The sequence below is a fragment of the Amphibalanus amphitrite genome, unplaced genomic scaffold (genome assembly GCF_019059575.1).
Source record: "Amphibalanus amphitrite isolate SeventyFive unplaced genomic scaffold, NRLGWU_Aamphi_draft 000502F_arrow, whole genome shotgun sequence".
Classification (NCBI taxonomy): domain Eukaryota; kingdom Metazoa; phylum Arthropoda; class Thecostraca; order Balanomorpha; family Balanidae; genus Amphibalanus; species Amphibalanus amphitrite.
Genome location: NW_024881996.1, coordinates 271,721 through 294,055, shown reverse-complemented (window position 1 = coordinate 294,055; position 22,335 = coordinate 271,721). Strand labels below are relative to the sequence as shown.

Below are 22,335 nucleotides of genomic sequence, written 5' to 3'. Positions count from 1 at the left end.
GTCTTTTAAGAAATATAACTCGATCCTTGATCAAAAGCATTATTATGACGTCACCAAAATCTGTTTATGTTAGCAACCTTCTGATTGGTCGAATCGGAGTTTGGCTGACCAATTGCTCTTCGACTTTTTCGTCCTGGACCAATCACGAAACGTTTAAGTGGATCAATACAAATGCTTCCAAGATGGCAGCCCCGTAAGTGCGTCGTTTACGTTGCATTTCGTGGCGCTCCGCTGCCATGATGATTTGGATGATGTGAACGGGCGTGAATTCCATACGGTTTGATTTCAATAATCAATGCTCCAGTCGGGTATTTCTTCGGCAGGTGAGATACACTAAAATTCATTGTTTTGTGGAGGGTTTTTGGCGATGTGCTTCTCCCTTGTTCCTGTGACCAAATCAGCGTGATGTGTCACATTTGTTGTTTGTCTCGTCATGCTAGAGAACTTAGGTAATAGGTACATAGTTGCATGAATGTTGGTGTATCCACTTATAACAGTTACCTCAACAAATGCCAAGGCCTTTTTACAGTACTGAGCGTTATGTACAGACTTTCGGAATTGTCAAATCCGAGTTCTGTTCCTTGCCACTTATCGATCAATCAATATCAAATAGAAAGTATATCAAATATAGAAATCAATACAGGTCAAATTTTCATCAGGCTGATGCCACTGTATCTCCTATCATCATCATCATTTTCTTTGACAGTGATGCTTTAGCACAGCAGTTCTTTCTGCATGGTTGGGGCCCAACAGGCAACACTGCTCCATACTTTGTCTGCAGACTGGACAGATACACTGTGGTCTGCACCACTCCTCAGTAAATCTGCAATCTGCATTGCACCACACACTGGCTTAGTTCCTCCAACACTGACCACATTTGTATGGAAGTGTGACAAGCTGCACCAGCCTGAGTGAACAATGCCAGCTCTCTTACCGAAGAACGCATCAAATAGAGTGTAGAAGCTGGCTTAAACACTTGTCCATCTGTGGCAAATGCCACAGTGGTATCAAATGGAGTACTCACCAACTAAATTAAAAAAAAATGTTTCATAAAGGAATCCTAGCACCTGCCTGACACCAACAACACCTGGTGCAAGTGAACAGTTACATAATACACATAGCACTGTACTGTAGTCAAGTTTTGCCACTGAGGGCCCTTTACTGCTTGACCTGAAACCTGCACAGGACCATACCACAGTCCATGGTTGCTTCTTACACAAGTAAATCAGCATTGGATGTCTGTTCGATCACTACTTAATGTCAGAAGAGAAACCATACTATTAAAATTGATATATGTCATACTGTAAACTGTCACAATGAGAAGCCACTTTGCAGTGCATGTCAAGACTATGTGAATAAATGAGATTATAAATATGTGAGACTACTTGCCTTGGAAACAGACATTCATGTCTCCTGCTTTGATGTGAAAGCAAAGTTGCAGCCATAGTTGCAGCTTTGCAGCTATAGTTGACCTAGATGTAGCTTGGGATCTCAGTATCACTTAGATATTTCCAGTTTCCTGCATTTTTTTCTGTGAGCAAATGACAATAATGCTAGCCATATTATGGCTGTGTTGTTACTTGTGTACATTTTACCTAACACATTCAGGAAACTTGTGTTCAAAGTTTGGTGTGCTGATTGACTGTATTATTTTTCCTGTTAAGCTTTATAATAGTTCTCATCATGTTTAGAGCCATTTTTTATATTTGTCATAAGTGGGCTCAGGTGCATAGGTGTGTGCCCAATCTTTTTTTAAATAATCTGACTTTTCTTTTCAGACTCAAGTCTAATGGAAACATCTAGCCCTGAATGCAAAACAAGCAATACCCAGAAGAGAGCATCTAGCAAGTCAGAGCACGCTGCCAGGCGGAAGAGTTCTGTGAGCAAGCTGTTCCCTGCCCGACTGGGCGATGTGAGACGCGAGGAGATGCTGAGCGACAGTCGGCCGTCAGGCGACTCGACGGCGCGGCCGTTCCCGTCCGAGGGACGTCACGCCATGGGACCGCACGGCGACGGCCGGCCGCCGCAGGCCGCCCCGCAGGAGTCGGCCGTGAACGGCGGCTTCCAGCAGGCGGTGCTGAGCGACCTGCGCCGCTTCAGCGCCGAGAGCGAGCAGGAGCTGCGCCAGGACGCGCGCGTCAAACAGGAGCCGGCCGAGGCGCCGCCGCCGCCGCCGGCCGCCGGCCAGAGAGAGTGTCATGTGAAGACGGCGCACCCGCACAAGCCGCCCACCAGCCACCGCAGGGAGTCGGTTTCCGAATCTGCGGCGCAGCCGGCCGCCGCCACCCCCGAGCGGCCCGCCGCCACGCCCGAGCGACCGGCCGCCACGCCCGACCGCCCCTCCGTCGGCTACCACCCCAAGCAGGAGATGAAACCTGTCGACCTGTTCGGAGCATGTGATGCACCAAAGCCTGAACACAAACACCCAGTGCACATCAACGGTACCTCATCCTCCTCCGACCGGCACCGGGACAGCCAGCGGAAGAAGGACCACCGCCGCGACCGCGACAAGGGCTGCCGCCGGTGTCACGACAGGAGCCGGCTGAAGCGCTACAGTATCGGTGTGCAGTGTCGGCGTGACAAGGACCGGCTGTCAGGCGGCGTGTCGCGGCCGCTGGCCTCCAATTACACCACGCACGGACTGGAGAAGTACAAGTTCGGCCGCTATATGCACGTGGAGGTGGACCCGAACGGCGGAGCCTCCGTGGTGCACATGTACCAGGACCAGATCGCGGGGTTAGATAAGGAGCAGACGCAGCAACTGGTCAATGAGTACTTCCAGGTCAGTGGCTTTACAGTTGTAACCTTCTGTCAGGAAGGGAAGAAAAGCAGTTGAGTTCATAATCCAAGGGCTTGCCATTGTGGTTTTCATGACACTCAATTTGAGTTCCATAGTTATGAACTTGTTTAGCTATTTTTTCTTACTTATTTCTTTTTTAAAAATGAAATGGAGTGTTTTTGTTTTTAAATGATGCCATTAGAGCTGCCAGTTTCATTTCTCAAGCTTTATGACACAACAGAATCTGCTTATTTCGCAACAGCAAACAAAAGTTTAAAACTACTGGGTTGTAGGTTTTGTTAAGCAGCCCCTCTATCATATGAGTGATGTATATCGATCATTTCAATATCTGCCCTTTCTGCTAGAAAAAAATAGCTCTTACTTGCCCGTCACCGCCGTTAGGTATATGGCGGAATGACCCGGCGTAATTGTATGACCCTATCGGCCCGAGCTGCCCGCTGGGGCGTGGCCCTTGATGTATACACCGTTACCGTACGCTGACGTCTGCCCCACTGTTTGTACAGGAGGTGTTTGCCGAAGATCGGCACGGCTGGGCGCGCCACGTGATGGGCATTGTGCACGACGCCGCCCACTACCTGCCCGACCTGCTCGACCACATGGGCGAGACTCACCCCAACATCACCGTCAAGAACGGCATCATCGGCAGCAGCAACAAGGCGGACATCGAGACGCAGACCATGGCATCCTATGTCGAACAGGTGGGCTCGCCAACACGGCTCGAACTAGTGTGGGTGTTGGTAAAGTTTGTGGGGTACATGGGACGGAAAGGCTGTTAATAGCTACTGATGGCTTTAGTTGCGCACACTGTCACGAACTTGTGCAGTATTTTACACAACTACTGCGCATTAGCAGCTCAAATCATTCGCTGTGCCATTGAAGGACGATATTGAGTCCACTGTTAAAGCTTTGTACTTTCGCTTCAGTCACTTTTTACCCGAGGAATACTTCGCTAGAGATTCGTTGATCACTTCAAACAGGGAGCAGTTTGGCCTCATCCTTGAGAGCTGCGGTGCATTTTACATTGCTGAAACTTGATATTGAACTTTACCCTCAAATTACTTACAGTGTTAGTGGGCTGAAAAGCAGCAGCTGTCACGCGAAGCGTGACACACTTCCATTCGTCATTGTGACGAAGGTCCATGACTCCCGCTGCCATAGTTTCCATGACAACCAAGTGGTTACACAACCAACGTTCTCGCCGCCCCGCCTTTTGTACTGGAATGTTCATCCGACTTTGAATGACTTCGATGTAGTACATCAACAGTATTATGCAAGGGAATAATTTCGGATGTGTATAACTTGAAAATTGCATATTGACGCAGCATGAATGTTTGAGAATACTTGGAAGCCTTGCTGCAAACTCCTAAATATGTAATTAAAGCGGGCTTAATTTGTAACTGTCCCTGACGACTTTCCTGTGTCTGGTCGTCAGGTGCACAAGCACTACGCGCGCGGCACGTACCGGTACGGCCCGCTGGACCACATCAGTCTGGTGGGCACTGTGCACGAGGAGTGCGGCGGATACTACCCGGAGGTGCTGGAGCTGTTCGAGCGCAACCCGTTCCTGCACGCGGTGATGCCCTGGGGACCGATGTCGGCGCTGCAGGACATGGACCCGCGCCTCTCCAACGACGGGCCCATCCTGTGGGTGCGGCCCGGCGAGCAGCTCATACCCACCATCGAGCTCGGCAAGAGCCCCTTCAAGCGGAAACGGTGAGTGGGGGGACGTGAAAGAGTGGGGAGCGCGTGATTTACCTGTGGCACACAGGGGATGTCATCTGCCACAGGGGATTACCCCCTGAAGAACGCAGAGAGGTGACTTGCGTGGGTGGAATCCGATAAATCCAACCATGCTGTCACGACCTGAGTCAGTTATGACGTAATCCCTGTCCAAATCGCAGCATCGACCGTCAGCTGAAATATTATCCGATTTTGTCGCCTCTACGGTCCCCTCGCCATGAGTCTTTCTGAGCGACTGCCCTGTCAATATCTGGTGTGAGGTGTTCCCAGTCTGATGTAAGGGCACGCCAGTGGTATTTGCTACCAGTCCACGATAAGCTGACGTAACAGTGACGGTGACTCAGACATTCCGACATCAGATTTGTGGAGCGAATTCGGTAAACATTGATGTATGTAACAGTTATAGTACAGTCCGGCCATGTTAGGGGTTTAATGTTGTGTGTTGCAACTTAAATAAAGGCAACGCTTACGTAATGGTAATTACTGAGTGCAGCATTGATCATAGGGATGCGGTGTTGCGTGTTGCTAAAATATGAGTCCGTGGAATCACCCTAGTTTATATGATGAATCATTTGTTCTCTTGGTTATCATGGTAGCGCGCTCGAGGCTGGTGCAAGAGTCGATTCTGCCGACGACTGTTCGTCCTGTCCTGATGTTATGTCACCTTGTTCTTCAGCAACGCGGGTATCAACGAGCTGCGCAATCTGCAGTACCTGCCGCGCATCTCTGAGGCGCGCGAGATCCTGTTCGAGGACCGGACCCGGGCTCACGCGGACCACGTGGGTCACGGGCTAGACCGGCTCACCACGGCAGCCGTCGGTACGTATCTCCAAGGGCGGTTAGCGGGAGCAGACGGAAGGATCGTTAAATGAGCAGGACTTTGGTCGAAGGTGGCGACTGACGGATTGCCGAGGTTTTTGTGGTTCAAAGTCGACAGGCTATGGAAATCGGTCTTGAGGTCTGTTTTTCAACATTGCCTGTTAGTTCTCGCTCCTAAGATTACCCTCTCCCCGTATGCGACACCGGTTACAAAAAAAGCGTTTCCCACATCGTCAATGATTCGAACATCATCAGCCGCTATTGACGGTCGGCTTCCTAATGTTTTCCTTGCGTTCTCTGACCTGTGTTTGTTTTACCGCGCAGGTATTCTGAAGGCGGTCCACTGCGGCGAAAAGTACAAGCACAACCGCGTCACCAAGGACGTGGTGGCGTTCCAGGCGTCGGACTTCAACACTATAGTGGAGAAGTTACAGCTGGACCTGCACGAGCCACCCATGTCCCAGGTAAGGAGTGTATCAGTCTGTGTCTCCGGTTATCCAGATAGGGCGAGCTGTATCTTGGGCGAGACATCGTGTCAGTCTGTGCGTCTCAGACTAGACATCGTGTCAGTCTGTGCGTCTCAGACTAGACAGCGTGTCAGTCTGTGCGTCGGATGATGTAGCGTGTCAGTCTGTGTGTCTTGGGCCGTGGGCGAGACAGCGTGATAGCTGTGTCTATCAAGGGCGGCGGCGTAAATTACTCTATTCGTCTCAGTTTGGCATCGTGTTAGTATGTGTCTTAGGTAACAGTCATCAGTCTGTGCATAGTCGAGGTGAGGCAGCGTATCTGAGACAGCATTATTGGTCTGTGTGTCGGGTGTCATCAACTTCTCAGTCCAATAACTGCGACGCCCCCAAAGCTCTAAAAAGGATGTTTCACCAAAGATCAGACATAACCACTCGAGTGACCCGCCTGGCATGTACCAATCGGCTCCACCTTCCAAAAGTGCGTCTGTCTATGACACAACGATCTTTCCCGTACCGAGCCGCAACTGAATGGAATCGACTTCCAATAGAAACTACACAAACAGCGTCAGAAAAAGAATTCAGGAAAAAACTTAGGTGCAAAAACGCGTGAACCATACCAGCTCACTTGCTCAGGGATAGTATCACGGATCGCGTATACTGTGTAATGTGTAGTGTGTACTCTGTGCCTTGCTGTGCGCCATGTAGTGTATGTTACCGTACGTTGGCACCTTGCCGTGTACATCTGTGTGGAAATTTGTGTTTACATTACTGCCGTGTACAACTCTACTATGTTTAAAATGTCCTGAAAAACTGTGGGAACACGGACGGACATTTAATGTTAATACAAATAATGATCCAGGCGAGACATTGTGTTAGCCTTAATCCCGTGTGGAGTGGTGTGATATCTGTAGTAACAGGTTGTCCCAGATGAGACGGCATCAACCGTCTCTTTAGGGCAGTCGTTCTCCGAATTAGACGTCGGGAGTTAATTAAACGGGCTAAATCTGTACTTACTGCCCGGAGCTTATCAAATCTGGAGTCACTTGAAACGCGCATTTGGTGTTGCGAGCATCCATGAATGTTTCAGCAGGCGCTCTGCTGTGATTAATGGCGATATAATATTATTGTTTAATTGCTGTCGAGAGCAAATTGTCCGTGGAAAATAGAAAAAGTAAATGGAATTCTTAGAACGCATTAGTGTGCCAGCTTTCAACTATTTCGCGCTTCTCCGTACATGTATAAAATTTCGAAGTGAGAAATCAGAAATCCGGCTTATCCCCAGAGGCCAGAGTCTCCCTTGTATGCCTGTCGCTCGGCCCCGGTATTTACAGACGGGGAACAATCGTAAATAATACCCACCTTGCTGAAAATGTCTTATGTCCGCAGACCATCTACTGGGTGGAGGACGCCAAGCTGAACCAGATGCGCAGAGATGGCGTGCGCTACTCGCGTATCCGGCTCACGGATAACGACATCTACTTCCTGCCGAGGAACATCATCCACCAGTTCCGCACCGTCACCGCCGTCTGCAGCGTCGGTAAGGTTCAGCGCTTGTGCTGTTCATCTAACCGGCCATGCTGTTATAAGAATGTACTCATCAAAGAATATACTCAGGCCAGGGATGATGCTCACTACGCCATACCAGTGGTAGCGTGCCGAGTGTCTAATGGGAACGCGAACTTTGATGGATCGATATGATAGGAAATGATGAGATTTCGCAAAAAAATCACAATTTTTCGGACGTTTGGGCAGCCTTTTTTGTTTTCGGGAACTTGTTTGACGTTTTGGAATTGTCTTTGCGTTAATATTTACTCTGGTAGTAACTGGCACAGACGCATGCCTCATTTGTATACGAAATGCTGGCCTTACCTCTGTATTACGATGTGCCTTCTGTTTTTCAGCGTGGCACGTTCGATTGAAGCAGTACTACCCTCCGGAGGACCCGGAGAAGGAAAAGGAGAAGTCCGAGGCGCAGCCGGCGCCGACGCCATCCACGCCGGCCACTCCGCACAAGAAGAAGAAGAAACATAAGGAGAAGGACAAGGACTGGGACCCGGGCCGCGCGCACGTGTCGATGAAGCCGCGCCAGCCGGCGAATGGCGAGCGACACCGCGCCTCGCGCACCGACAGCCCGGCCAAACCTTCCAGTCACGGCTCCTCCAAACACTCCACCGACAAGGGCGAGAAGCCGCGCAGCCACTCGTCCGACTCCAAAGGCGACAGGAGCGAGAAGAGCGAAAAGAGCAAGTCGCACAGCTCGGGGGCTGCTGAAAAGTCGAAAACGTCGGACAAAACGGAGTCGAAGTCGAAGAGCCATTCTTCGAGCACACCGCTGAAGTCCAAGTCACACTCTGGCCACTCTGAAAAGAGCTCCACTGCCAGTCCGGCTCACAAGACCAAATCGCACTCAGCAGAGTCGTCGGAGAAAAACAAATCATCCTCTGAGCACAGCCATAAGTCAAAGCATGCTTCTTCAGAAGCGGAAAAATCGAAGGCCCACTCGGGCGATTCGAAGACGGTGATTTCTGTCGAGCATGCGAAGACTAGTGCGCCTACCCATACGCCGAAGAAGGCGCCACCTGCCGACTCAACTGAGAAAGCAAAGACGCCCTCTACTCCGTCTTCCACGAAAAAGGCTTTGACGGACGAAGAGGGAACCAAAGTTCCCAAGAAAGAGCCATCAGACGCGCCGAAGGCTGTCGCTAGTGAGGCACCGGAGACGACGACTTCTTCAGCTGATTCAGTCAAGAAAGAGCCTGCTGGCACTGACGAGGAAACGAAGCCCAGCTCGGGTAGTTCATCTTCCTCTGCGCAGTCACAAGAAACCGTCACTGCTGACAGTGCATCTATCGCCCCGCCGGAGTCCAGCACTGCCAATGTTCCTGAGGCGACTCGTGGCGAGGCTTCGGTGCCTACCTCTGAACCACGTCGGCAGCGGAGTATTTCGACGAGCTCCGACAGCTCCAGCAGCTCCTCCAGCTCCTCATCCTCGTCTTCATCGAGCTCAGACTCTTCTCCGTCCTCCCCGGCGGCTGGAGACGAGTCTGGCGGTGTCCCTGACCGACCGGTGTCTCCCCCTGCTAGTCCGACGCCGGTGTCACAGCCGACCGAGAGTGCCACGTCACAGGAGACCGTGTCGTCGGCGGCAGCTGCCGAGCGACCGCCCCCGCTGCCGGCGAACGACCCGCCCAGTCCGCGCTCTCCGTCGAGTGGTAGAAGTCGGACACAGTCGCAATCGGACTCTTTGGAACAGGCGAGACCGGATGGCGGTAGTCCTGTCCCAGCGTCTCCGGCAACGCCCGTCGACAGTCCTGTCAAGCGTCCCTCGGATAGCGGCAGTCCAGTCTCAAAACATCGGGCAGACGGCAGCCCCGCTTCTCAACACCGAAACGACAGTGGCAGCCCTTCCACAAAACACCGGGTGGATAGTGGTAGCCCCGTCTCAAAGGTCCGTGCAGACAGCAGTAGCCCTGCTTCGAAGCACCGAACTGACAGTGGCAGCCCTGTATCCAAGCACAAAACCGACACAGACAGTCCGGCTGCCAAGCATCGCCGGTCTGACTCGCACGGCCACTCCTCGAAGCACTCGCGCTCGGACGGCGGCTCACACCGTCCCCGGCCCGAGTCGTCGAGTAGCAGCCACAGCAGCGGTCACAAGAGTCGTCCGCCGGCGACCGGGCACGCCAGCCCGGCGCACAAGCGGCGGCCGGCAGACGGCGACTCGACGCCGGCCAAGCGCGCTCGTGTGGAGGGCGGCGCATCGGCGTCAACCCCGCCGCGACCTCCTGCCGACGTGCTCGGCAACATTCTGTCCGGGATGGACTCGCTGAAGAAGTGAGACTACAGCGCGTCACGGGGCGGCGCCGAGCCGTCGGCGGCGCGCGCCGCGAGCTGTTGGGACCTGACGCTGTGTACAAACGGGAGAGAGACTGGCTGACCGGCGCTCCGTAGGGGCGACGTGATGCGACGCACTGCCTGTCGCATCCGAGCCCAGTGGCCTTCGCAATTAGTCATGGCTCAACATGCTTGGAGGGTGCGAGAAATGGACGAATGATGTGGTTTTCTGCATGTTGTATTTATGTAGGCACCCCTGTAATGTTAAGAGCGCTGTCAGACGCAGCACGCACTTCATCGCGGCCTGCCCGCCGCCGTCATCGGCGCGGCCTTGTTGACTTCATCCCTGCATTATATTGAATTATTATTTCTGACCCTATCGGTTACGTGAAACGTTTTTGTTTCGTTGGGTGGCGAGTCGGTCGGTCGGATCTCTAGTTTCGTCACAGCGAGCTGCGGGGGAGAGATGGAGTCGTTTTGTGTCGCTGAGCGGTGCGCGCCGGTGGCGTATGTTGGAATACATCATCTATTTAGTCCCAGGCGATGTCGTTTTTTCTGGTCTGATTTGAAGGCAGGCGTGCTCCGTCCACCCCAAGGCACAGATGGGATCGCAAACATTCACTTGGGGCCAGCTAGGATCCGTGTATGGCGCGTTATATAACTGACCTCCTTGGAGTGCGAGTGGGCCCCCAACATTGCAATACGCTGCAACACATTACCGGGGCATTGTCACTCCTGCAGGCAGATGCACTAAAAGTCTGAGCATGTGTGATTGTTACGAACTGCGAACAAATCCAATCACAAAAAGGCTTAGGTAGGTATGCTTGTTTGGAAAGAGTACGGAGCCTGTGTTCTGTGAAGAAGACACACATCTAAAAGCCCTACTGCAGCTAAATGCATTATAAATCAATTACCCCGCGAGAGCGAGGGCACTGCAAGTTCGCACCAGCTGCATTAGTTCAGGCGCATGGAACGTGTCATCCGTTCCAGCTGACTTTAGTACCAGGATGCTGCATAGATGCGCCAGAATTTTCCGCCTCCCTAGACTGGTGCGTACTAGTGCCATCAGGGAAATTGGGGGCAGAGACGCCGTCTGCTGGTCATGACCCTCACCAAATGAGCTCGACATTCATCAGTAGCGTGAGATGTCCCAGCGCTGATCCTTCTGCCTCTAACCAGCCTCCCTGGAACTGTTGATTTTACTAGGCCCCTGAGAGCTGCGCAGCTACCCATGACAGCTACCCGCTACCCGGACAACCCAACGATGCAGTTGCTGGGTACGGTCATGTGTAATCTTCGAGAAGCATCAGCATCTACTTGGCCAGCGACCATCAACAAATAATGAAGGGGTGTGCGATGCTGAGCTTGACTGGCATGTTTACCCATTTCTCGCATTACTCTAAAGCGTGATTGTGCAAGGAACTGGCAGAAGTTGTCTCCTATTACACGGCCGTGTATATGGTGCGGTGCCGTGCCCCCAGGCGGAGGCTGCCCGGCCCCTTGTAAACGGCCTTGGTCCCATGTGTCCCCACTGCGTCGCAGATCCTGGCGCCAGGCGAACTGTGAGGTGAGGGGCTCCGGTCTGATCATCGAGATCATCTTAGGTTCCACCAAAGCCTCAAACAGTGAGATCAATCGCTACCCAATTCGTGTTAACGGGTATTATTCCCCCTGCATTCTCGTTGTTCCTCGGGTCCATTTGCCCATGGGACACGGTAACAATATATGCTGGTGGCGGCATTCGAAAACAGGCAATCCTGCGCCCTTATCTCGTTTTTCGCTATGCCTATAGGCAGAACGTCGCGCCATCGTCTTCGGCACACCTTATAATACAATGTTACCGTACCTGTTGTGAAACCTTCAGACAAAGTCATTCAGGGTCAGGTCACCAGATCACTTTAAGTGACCTCAGCAGAAAGAAAGTAGATGCTCGCCTTCGGGCATATCTACAACGACTGAACGATTGTTTTGAAACTCTAAGCCATTGGTGGTGGTAACAGGATGTGCCGTTTATTTCGGAAAACGTTTATCTCGTATACGAAACGTTTATCTCGGATTTTTTTTTATAAGTGACCTGAGGCTTTGCGGCCTCTCCATACCAAGTCGATGGGAGCAAATAAAATTGCGTTTTTCTTGAACCAAGTCACGTAAAACACTCAAGCATCGTTATTCATTTATTCGATAAATATCAACTGCTAGGAATTGGGAAATAGCACCCGTAACCCCATCTCGCACCCTTGAGTTACGTTAGGTCACGAAAAATCTCCTCAGTAGCTTTTGGGCAGCTTTCGGTAGACGTGCTGAAGCCGAAAGCGATGAAAAAAAAAAATTTATGCGTTCAGCCCAGTACACATTATACCTACGTTCGACTAATACGCTGAATGACCTTACTCGGTCAGGTCATGACCTTGTCCTAGGTCCTTCCTTAACCCGCGCGGGGCTGGGGGGGGGGTAAATTTTACCCCCCCTCGCGAATTTTTGCGATATCTCAAAAACGGCGGCGCGCAGCGCCGCCAAACTTTTAGTACCTTTTCTTACATCAATTTGACACGTTCCCTGAAAATTTGAGCGAAATCCGTCGGAATTTTTTTGAGAAATTGACGTTTTAGTGACGTCATGTTCGCCATTTTCGCCTCAAAAACGGCAAAAGTTCAAACGCCGCTAACATCTTCATTTTTAAAGGAATCAAGACGTAACAAAAAAGGTTATACGTAATTTTACTTTGTCTATAAAATGGCTATCTCGGTTTTTTGAAAATTTTGGATTTTGGCCTAAATTTTTTTCAAAAAACTGACTTTTTTGGGAAAATCATTATAAAATCCAAAATTTTGAGTCTATCTAAAAAACCGGAATATATGTCAGAGAAGTGGTCTATGTGCACCTACATACTAAATTTTAGAAGAATCGGTTCAAAAATGTGGGAGTTATTCAAAATTTTATGACGTCACGACACACAAAATTTTTGAAAAATGACTTTTTTTGGAAGTTCTAGACCTCGTACGGAAACAAAAATAGCACCATTCGATTCGCCGTGAAAAACTGCATCAGATAGACACCTTTTTAGGCCTTAACAACCAACTTCAAAATTTGACCTCACTTGACCTGACCTTGACCTGACCTCGACCTGAAATTCATCCAGAGGTGGTCCATATCACTTATTGAGTGTGCCTATTGAATTCTATGAGTAAAATGACCCATAAAACATGTGTCGCACATGCCCTTTTCTATATTTTGTTTTTTGGTGACCTGACCTGACCTGACCTGACCTTGACCTTGACCTCTGAATGATATTGTATGCAACGAATATTGTCTTGGTAGCCTAAGAACACGTTTTGGGCGATCAGTCTCAGCCCATGACTCCATTCTTCGGCAACTACGGTGCAAGGCCGATACTGTAGAAACTTGCAATTTGTACCCTTGACCTGACCTTGACCTTGACCTCAAACTTTAAATTAAGTACATGTTTTTAGTAGTTCGTGATGAGAGCTTTCGATTGGCGTTTGAATTTTCCAAATCGGACCATTAGTTCGGGAGATAACAGGGGGGGTAAAATTTACCCCCCCCCCCCAGCCCCGCGCGTTCGGCTGGAGACCCCAGCCCCGCGCGGGTTAAATTGACATTGGACAAATTACAGTTCAATTGAATTGAAGCTTGACACGTCTCGGCGAGAGAAGCACGACGCGGTAAAATCGTAGATACAAGAGCTGTGCCCGTTCACAGCTGCAGGCTTTGTGGGCCGTGGAAAACCATCGGCTTTAGGTCAAATCTGACAAAACGGTAAAAGAGCTTTGAAAAGGCTCTCGTTTTTTCGCTGTTCTGTAGCTCACATTTATATGTAGTTCGCGAGTTAGGAACCTGCTTGTCCAAAAATGTCAAAATCGCGAAAATCATTTAACCTTTGATGACCTCTGACGACCTGACATTTGACGTGGTCTGGATCTGAGAAGCTTGGTCCTCATAGTGCAATGATTCAGTCTTTTCCCGGAAGGGGGGGGGGACAGACGCTCTTTACTGTTGTTATGTTGCACGGTCTGTCGATCTAGAATGTTCCGTCCACCACAGAGTGGGGAGACACGGCACGAGACTCCCGTATATCTAACTGCGACAAGACGGCGCCGGGAGCGAGGCGAGACGGGGATCTTGCCGGCCAGGAGGACAAACTATGCCATGTGGGCATACATTGCACTTGCAGTGAAGGTCGTGTAATAGAGAACGGCCTGCACAGCCGGCGCCTGGGTACAATACAGGCCGTGCCATGTCTGGGCTGGGGCGGAGACTGCGGTTTGCGTATAACAGAGGCAGCGGCGCGTGCCCAAAGTGGAGTGCGGTGCGGTGAACAGGGGCGGTATGGTCGGCCGGCCGAGGTCCGTTCGCCGGGCGGTGCTGTCGGTGACGGCCGGTCCGAGTCACCGACCCCGCAGGGACCCCACCGATACGGGCACGAGCCGACCCCATGTGCTCGCCTCGGACACGTCCTCTGTGCAAACCGGTCCGAACTGGCCGGAACCAGATCGAGTTCAATTCGGCTTCTGCGGAAGGTAGCTCAGTCACTCCGTTCAACTCCATCAGGCATATAAATCAAGGACTAAAAGCGCAGTTCGAATCAATGAATTTTTTGAACGGCTTTTTGGCACTGGGGCAGTTCCTCGGTGATCTCGAAACCTGAAAACTAAGTAACATACCTCCCTAGGTGCTAAGCTCGGCAAACGTATTCGAAAACGCAACAAAAGTAAACGGAAAATGCACTAGATTAATGCAATGAATGAGATGAATGCAATATATTTATTTAAAAGTCTACTTATGTTTTTTATTTGGTTTTAGTTTTGGGTGATGCTGTCGTTGGAGCATCGACGGTTGATTCTGACTTCTCAGTGATGAGATCACTAATTATCCATGCATTTCTTCAGTTCCCACTACGATAAAGGTTTATTTTGATTTTCCGGAATTATCATAAAACTTCGGGGGAGCTGCAAACCATTTCCGGAAAACGGTACGAACAAACCTCAGTCTCTGTAAGACGGCGTTGGGGGCCTGCCTACAATTTGCAGAGTTGTTAGCAAACCAAACATTTATCAAACCTGTCAAACACACCGGACAGATCGCTGTTCATCCCCAGTCGCTGCGCCCGTTCCACGCACGCTGCATAGAAGGAGGCGGCACGCCCCTTTGCAATCTATCGGTGGCATGACCAGCGGTCGTATCAAATTACATGGACCGCACTTGATCAGGACCACATAGATCGTGAGGACCCTGTAATAGACGTACCATGACGTCCGATGTGGCTTTCCTTGCTCAGTTCGTCGCTGCTGCCGATGGCTCCTGCTGTCCCTCCCGCGCAACTTTAGGACCGAGTTCCTTATTGAGGCTGATGCGTGGCCACTGACGATAATTCATCAGAGTATACGTCAGGCGAAATACGCGCCTTCATTCAGTCGCGCTCACGTGTAGCATGCATGTTCATTGGCGAATGACGACCGTGTTACACGTCCAACAAAAGTTAGATGTATGATAGCTATTCTGGGCCCTTTCAACTACCACTGAATACCTTCGCCTGAATATCAGAAAACAAAGTTCGTCCTACAGATGCGCACTTGTATTGAGAGGTAGGTAAACACACAGCGCTCGCGCTGATCTGAATGATGCATATCGGCTGACAAGTAGCGATACCTATCGGGATCATTATGCGATCAGGTGACAGCCCGACAAACACTTCTGAATGCAGCGACGCGTCCACGTTGTCGATTTCCGTTAACCACCGCTAACGATGGCTCCACTGCCGCCATTCAGGCAGGCGCCCACACCGTGTACCCCGTTCCGTGTGAACGGGGCCATGCCGCCATCCCGTGACCGTCGGGCGCTGTTCATTTCTCTGACGGCGTCCGGAAGCGGCGGTCGGCCGGCGGTAACGATGGCGCCGGTGGCGGCGGCACCGGGGAAGACGTCTGTTCTGCGCCTTCTGCCCGTCCCGTGGAGGCTGGTTGGCGTCCTCACCGGCGTTCTGCCCCTGTCTGGGGCCGTCTGCGGTCGCCGCAGAGTCGTCTTCGGGTGGTGTTCAGTGCCGGCAGCCCTGGGCCTGATCAATGCGGCTGCCGTCACCACCTTCGCCGCCTTCTGGATGTCCACCTACTCGGCCAAAATGTACCATTTCAACAATTCCTTCATGTCATTTTCGCTGGATGGTGTTTTGAACTTGACCTTAATTATATCAACATGGAGTATTTTCTTGCGAGGCAAGAAGCTGGCGATGGCATTCCAGAAATTTGACGAGGCCCTGCTGTTTTGCAACATCAACGATATATCCGGCCTATACACTGATAAAAATTTTGACACCCCACCTCCACGACGACTCCATATTTCGGAGTCTGAGTGCTTAAATTTTGGTGTCCGACTCCAAAATGTATGGTCATCGCCCCATCTTTTGGCGTCAGTTTCCGACGACGTCAAAATATGGTGTCCTCCTGAGAGGGTCATGATACCCTTAAATCGGATCAGTGAGTTCTGCGAGGGTGTTCGACACCAAAAGAGGGATACTTGACGCCTTTGTTGGGGAGTGTCTATCTCAAAAAAGGAGTCGTGCATTTTGGCAAGGGAGTAAGAAACCTTTTTATGAGAGTCACGTTGGAAATGAGGTGTCTCGACTCCACATTATACACTCATTTAACATGGAGTCGAGACTCCTTTTACACATTTGACTCCCAGAAACGGTGTTTTACTCTCTTGTCAAAATGTTCGACTCATGATCAAAGAAAGATGACTCTCTTTTAAAAATATATGACTTTCCTTTGAAAATAAGTGACTCTCTTTTGAAACTGTGGGAATCTATTGAAAATGAGCGACTCCCTTTTGAACATGTGCGAGTCTCTTTAAAAATGTGCAATTCCCTTTTAAAGATGTTCGATTCCCTATTGGAAATGTACGAATCCCTTTAAAAAAGTACGTTTCGTCTTAAATAATACAGGACGCCTTAGTTCAAATGTATGAATTCCTTTTCAAGGTCTCCTTTTGGTGCATACGACTCCCTGTTGAATGATCCCCAATGACCTACGACTCCCTTTTGAAAATTACCTTTGATGATACGGCATTCTTTTGAAGATCTGCTACTTAATACATCGCTGAAAATATACGCCTTTCTAACTAAAGTGTTACGCCTCATCACGGGAATGTTTAACCGTCTAAACGGAAAAAGTATACCCCCTAAGTAAAGTTTCGGACTCCTCTATGACTCCCTTAAACGGATGTCATAAAGGTGGCGCTGGCATCGGCTGGTACTGCTAGTTTTAACTTTTCTCATAGATGTCGTTAACTGTCACAGCCTTTTTTCGGGTCAAACTTTCCGCTCTTTCTATGAAGGTTTGAGGAATCTTGTCTTTCTTTAATAATTTTTACGAGTTTGGCAGCTTGTGGTATAAACCAGGGCCATCACAACTTCTGTATGATGTAAGGTGATTGTGTGATAATGCTTTAGCGGCTAAAACTATGTGGAAAGACTCATGCTGTAAATAATAAAGCCTAAGATTTTCAGACGCGTGGCCATATGGATTTGACTCCAATCTTGGAGTCGAATCTAAAACCGGATGGAGGCATTGAAGTCTCACCTGGGAACTTCCGAGAAAAAAAAAACGTTTGGAGTATCTCTCGGTTATGTCGTGACTCCATGTAAAGTGATATGCCAAAAAGTCCGCCCCACAGGGGTATCAAAAGAGTCTCTTTTGGGGCATCATATAACCCCAAAAAGAAAGAGTCCTAAGGGAGTCTTGACTCTATTTACGGGAACATGCCAAAAAGTCCGCCCCACAGGGGTGTCAAAAAAACTTTTTTTGGGCATCCGAACTCCGAAATATGGAGTCCACGTGCGCCAAGAAACGGCGTTTATGGACACCATATTGCAGTGTTATGATGCTCCAAAAGGGAGTTGTTTTGACACCCCTGTGGGGCGGACTTTTTGGCAGAGTCACCCTACCCCCCATTTGGTGTCATTTTTTCTTTCAGTGTACAGATATGGAGTGATTCCCGGCTTTCTGCTACTCTTTGAGTTTGCGATCCAGACATGGAAAGCGGTGCATATCGGCGGCGCGTTTTCCACCGGCGGTGATACGGTCACCTGGATAATCATCAGATCGTATTTCGGAGTCAGCATGCTCAGAGATGCCTCCCTTCTAGCGGTCGCCACACTTTTCACCAAGGCTATCACCCAGGCTTTTGAAACAATCAGCACTAACATTGAAAATTTGCTGGCCTGCAAGCCTCAGCTAACGGGCCCGAAGCATCAAGACGGTCTCAACGGCTCGCTATCAGCAATCGACCTATCGCCTGCACCTGCTCGAAAGGTGCTCCGTACTCCTGGCGTGCAAGTCGCTCTCCTGACGGTCCCCGCAGCTCCCGCGGCTGCCACCCTGACCGAGGAGTCTGGGCCCTCGCCGGCACGGCTGCGGGCGCTGCACAGCCGCTACTGCGCCGCTGTCAGCGCCGTGGACGCCTTCAACTCGGTGCTGGCCCTGCCGGCGCTGCTCATCACCCTGAGCTGGTTCGTGCTGGCCGCCAGCCTGGTGACGATCGGCAGCGCGCGGCGGGCGGCCGGCGCCGGCCAGGACCCGCTGGTGCTGGCCCAGCTGCTGGGCACGCTGGTGCAGGCGCTGGGCCACGGCGCGGCGCTGTGCTGGGCCGGCCAGCGGCTGGAGGAGGCCGCGCGCCGGCCGGCCGAGCTGCTGCTGCGCGCCGCGCCGGCCGGCGCCTGGGCGGACCAGCTGGTCCGTCTGGTGGAGCTGCTGCGGCCGGCGCTGAGCGTGCCTGGTCTGCTGAACATCAACAGCCGCCTGCTGCTCTCCGTCACGGTCGGCTTCGGCACCTACACCGTGGTACTGCTGCAGATGATATAACTTTAACCCTCGCCCGCACATGGGGGGGGGGGTGGTTGCCACCCCCCCCCCCCCCCCCAGGTAGTCTTTCTGCTCTGCACTCAACATTTTTAGAGCTAGAAGGCTGATTTTTTGTATAGCTGCTCCTCTATCCTTTCTTGATGTCCACTGAAAATTTCAAGTTTCTGTGGTTTTTGGTTTCGGAGATATGACCTTGTTTTTCAGGTCATGTCATGACCCAAATGGCCAATTCTCAACATCTTTCGCTTGCCATGGGCCTTGTGAGCTTTTGACACCCTGATTTCGGCCTTTTTTGCCAGTCTTACCTCCCACCTATCATGGAACATGTTGTTCGACGATGTACAGGGGTCAAGGTCAGGGTCAAGGTCAACCTAGGTCATCTAAGATAATTGCGTTTTAGGCAAGCTGAATTTACTTTTTGTGAAGTTTTTTGACTGCATTTTTGGTAAAAGCTTCTCAGATCATTATTTCATGTAATATGGACCCAAAAACAATTGGTGCACACATCAGTATACACACAGACACACACAGACATACAAACACATATAATTGACCTTGACCTAACTTGACCTGAAATGACCTCAGCAGCAAAATTCTGGTCGGGTAGTGTGACAAAGAGGTTCTAGCTGGCTTGGCACCAGAAAACAGCATCGTCATCGGTATTTGATAAGCAGCGCACTTGATATCTAACGGTGACCCAAAACAGCAATATTTTTTAGTTTGACCTGACCTGGAAGGTCAATGACTGACCTGAGAAGGTAAAACTGGGTATCATTGGATTCGTCTCTTCCCAAAGAATCTTTTTGGTCTTTACTGCTAAGCTCTATCTCCAACAGGAACGAAATGGCGCGGGGGGGGTGGCAACCACCCCCCCCCCCATGTGCGTTCTAGGATGGGGAAATAGCATGTGCGGGCGAGGGTTAACGGTGGTGTGATGAACTTGCGTCTTCACTATACTGGAAAGTATAATATGGATAAGAACGAGGGCAGTGGGCACAGTGCACATTTTTCCATGTCGGGAGGACAACCGTGCTGACTGGCTGCCAAGTACATATCTTGATATTGATACATATATGTGCTAGGAGTGCTGACATTCCTAGCAGAGGCGCTAGGATCTCGCATCCAGACGAACGCCTTGCTCCAGGCATGGAAAACTTCAGCTCGTGACTGAGGGTGTGGATTTTTTAGTCGATTATTGTTATTATTATTGCTATTATCTTGTTGTTGTTGTTGTCGTTGTTGTTGTTGTTGTTGTTGTTGTTGGATTCGCTCCCGTTCCATCTGTTTAGAATGCTGCGATAGGCCGTAGGCGATAAAAGAGTTATTTGCGCCATATCGTGTAAAGTCCTAAACGTGAGTGTCTTATACTATTTTACTAGTACGGCGCCCTAATCGTGTTTTTATCCTCCATACATTTCAACAGCCGTTAGGCCTAGCGCATTTGCAGAAGTTCTAGCTGCATTATTACACCAAGCGTCAATAAATTCGCATGCTTGAAATATTGAATGTTAGTTGCACCAGGGTCCAGTATGCAAAAAAAAAAATGAACGATCCAAGTCATTTTCAGTCTGGTTTTTAGTCGGAATATAACTCACAGCAAGCTGAACCAAACCCAGATTTAGGGTCAAATTGAATATTTAAAAGGTTTAAATAGTTGCGGTCTGCTTCCAGCCTCCAGGTCATATACCTATCACAGTATCACAGTCCAAGAGCTTGCATGGCAGAGCACTTTTCGGAAGGACTAGAAGGACTGCGTTGGAGATTCAATCACGGTCCTTAACCAATACACCGTCTTTACCGCTAAAGCGAGTACCTGACACCATGTCCCCCACTGCACGTGGACTGATGTAAGGGCTGTTATTGAAATCCTCACCATTGCTAACGATGACGGCAGCGGCCAACCGCGACACGACGCTTAAACGCTCAAGTGACGACCACACTGGCTGTTCCTCTCGCGTATGTACAGCCCACCGCTAAAGTAATGTGTGGTTTTACCAATCTCAACAGATGGCTTTGACTGGCTATTTTTTAATGCGGAGTGATCGAAAAGAAGACGTCAATAGATGAAGTTGCAGCTGCAAGAGTAACGATGCAGGTTAGCTACATTCAAAGTTTCATTGTGGTCTGGCCAATCATTCCTAAGCTTCAGAAGCAGAACATACCTAGGACTGAAACCGCACATTACTTATGCTGTGGACTGTACATACTACCTGGCTGTGACCCCGACGTAGTGCACTCCGTATTGGGGCTCCCGTTCGGGGGCCTATAGTCCAGGAACTCGACCCCTGCGCGAGAGATGGCTGATAGCAGGGGATCGATTTACGGGGCAATTGTGACCTCAAGGTAGGGTGGTGATCAGATGGCCTGAAGTGAACGTACTCGCGGCCTATTTGAAGGATGTTTTATACAACAAGGTGTTATATAAGGCAGCTTGCGCTTTTGGAGATTCAATGCCATTGTTCAGTCTTGTTTATGATCTTTCCAGCGACCGGTTTGCCAATTGCTCGCATTCAAGCAACAGATGAATGCTTCACTAAACACTTTCACAGGGATCACACATTGACCATCTGACAAATTCGATGTCCACGTCTTGTCACTAGCGAGCAGCGGTCACTAACAGCACTATGTTTACAAGTCAAACGGCATCGGCCCACATGCAATTCAGGACGCGCTGTCCCAGTCATGTCACCGGTATGCTGCCCCGGAACGAGGACTAAAGCGACACTTCTTATTACTTTCTGTAGTGAGCAACTCATGGTTACTTCAAGTCAGCTGCAACCTATAGGTGTTTCAGTACCTATCGTACGTACCTATCTGGTACGTAACCACATAAAATTAAGAAAAATACAGAAAAACTTCAAAAGTGCAATGTCATCTAACACCAGTTTGTTTCTCCAATCCTTGACGAGGTCGGCCACTCTGAATTCCAGGAATGGTGCGCACCATCGTAAATAACGCTGGACGATCGTTCACCAGTGACAGAGAGCGTCAGCGATGGCCGTGATAGGGGCGCTGAAAAGAGGGTGGACGGGAGCCCGACCGGTGCCTGAATGTCAATTGCCGCGGGTCACTGTCGCTAAGGGCCGCAGGCGGTAGCGGCTGCTGCCACCCTGTTCAGATTGTATCGGCGACGAACCAGCGGACGAGTCATGAAGCTCCCGAGTCGCCGAGTCACGCTACTCAGGCGTGATGATGACGTTAAGGTGAAGGACATTCGTCATTCCCGTTTTTTTAGACATAAGATTTTATTTATTTAACCTGACCTGACCTCAAGGGCCCTTTATTTGTAAGTCTCACAACTGAACCTTGCAAATCTTGTGTCACAAAGTGCGCTGAAAACAGCGACATTAGATATTTTTAGATTATGCAAACCTACTGGCTGCTAGCCGTATTGTGAAGCATGCTGCATAGGAATGGTTTTAAATTTCTTAACCCTATTCCTGGCGGGCTCCGCCGGGACAAGAAACTGGCGGGGGGGGGGCCGATTCGGCCCCCCCCCCTGAGATCTCGAGAACGAAGCAAGATAGCGACAAGCGGTAAACGGCATCGGATACGCACGGCCAAGATCTACAATTTTTACTAAGGTCATTTTCAGGTCAGGTCAAAGATGACGTCACAGGGGTCGAAAAAGTCAAAATGGCGGCGCTAGATATGGAGAGAGTTTTTCTCGAATAACTTTCGAATTAGTCAAGATAGGAACAAACTAAGGGCATCATCGTGATCCTCTCGTCAATCCGCATCGAATGATATATATGTTGACCTCGAAAGGTCAAGGTCAAAGGTTGACCTCAGGTCACGT

General features: G+C 50.2%; 1 protein-coding gene across 3 annotated transcripts; it reads left to right on the top strand.

Annotated features, from left to right (window-relative positions):
* The first annotated feature begins 153 nt into the window (after nucleotides 1–153).
* Nucleotides 154–10,204, top strand: LOC122392805. 3 transcript variants are annotated; one of them, XM_043388081.1, is made up of 8 exons: nucleotides 154–323; nucleotides 1,779–2,782; nucleotides 3,304–3,498; nucleotides 4,233–4,513; nucleotides 5,217–5,359; nucleotides 5,684–5,823; nucleotides 7,213–7,363; nucleotides 7,728–10,204. In XM_043388081.1, exons 1-8 carry the CDS (start codon nucleotides 296–298, stop codon nucleotides 9,662–9,664), a joined length of 3,879 nt encoding a protein of 1,292 aa, XP_043244016.1. In that variant the 5' UTR covers nucleotides 154–295; the 3' UTR covers nucleotides 9,665–10,204. The 3 variants fall into 3 exon arrangements, with proteins under 3 accessions (XP_043244016.1, XP_043244017.1, XP_043244018.1); XM_043388082.1 differs by having other exon boundaries at nucleotides 239–449; XM_043388083.1 differs by lacking the exon at nucleotides 154–323 and adding an exon at nucleotides 364–369.
* The last annotated feature ends 12,131 nt before the right edge of the window (nucleotides 10,205–22,335 follow it).

Excerpts from the sequence above, each read along its gene's own strand:
- LOC122392805 (XM_043388081.1), top strand. The coding sequence starts at position 296 with ATGCTCCAGTCGGGTATTTCTTCGGCAG. Across the intron at positions 2,783-3,303 it reads TGGTCAATGAGTACTTCCAG|GAGGTGTTTGCCGAAGATCG; the intron begins GTCAGTGGCTTT and ends CTGTTTGTACAG. Across the intron at positions 3,499-4,232 it reads TGGCATCCTATGTCGAACAG|GTGCACAAGCACTACGCGCG; the intron begins GTGGGCTCGCCA and ends TCTGGTCGTCAG.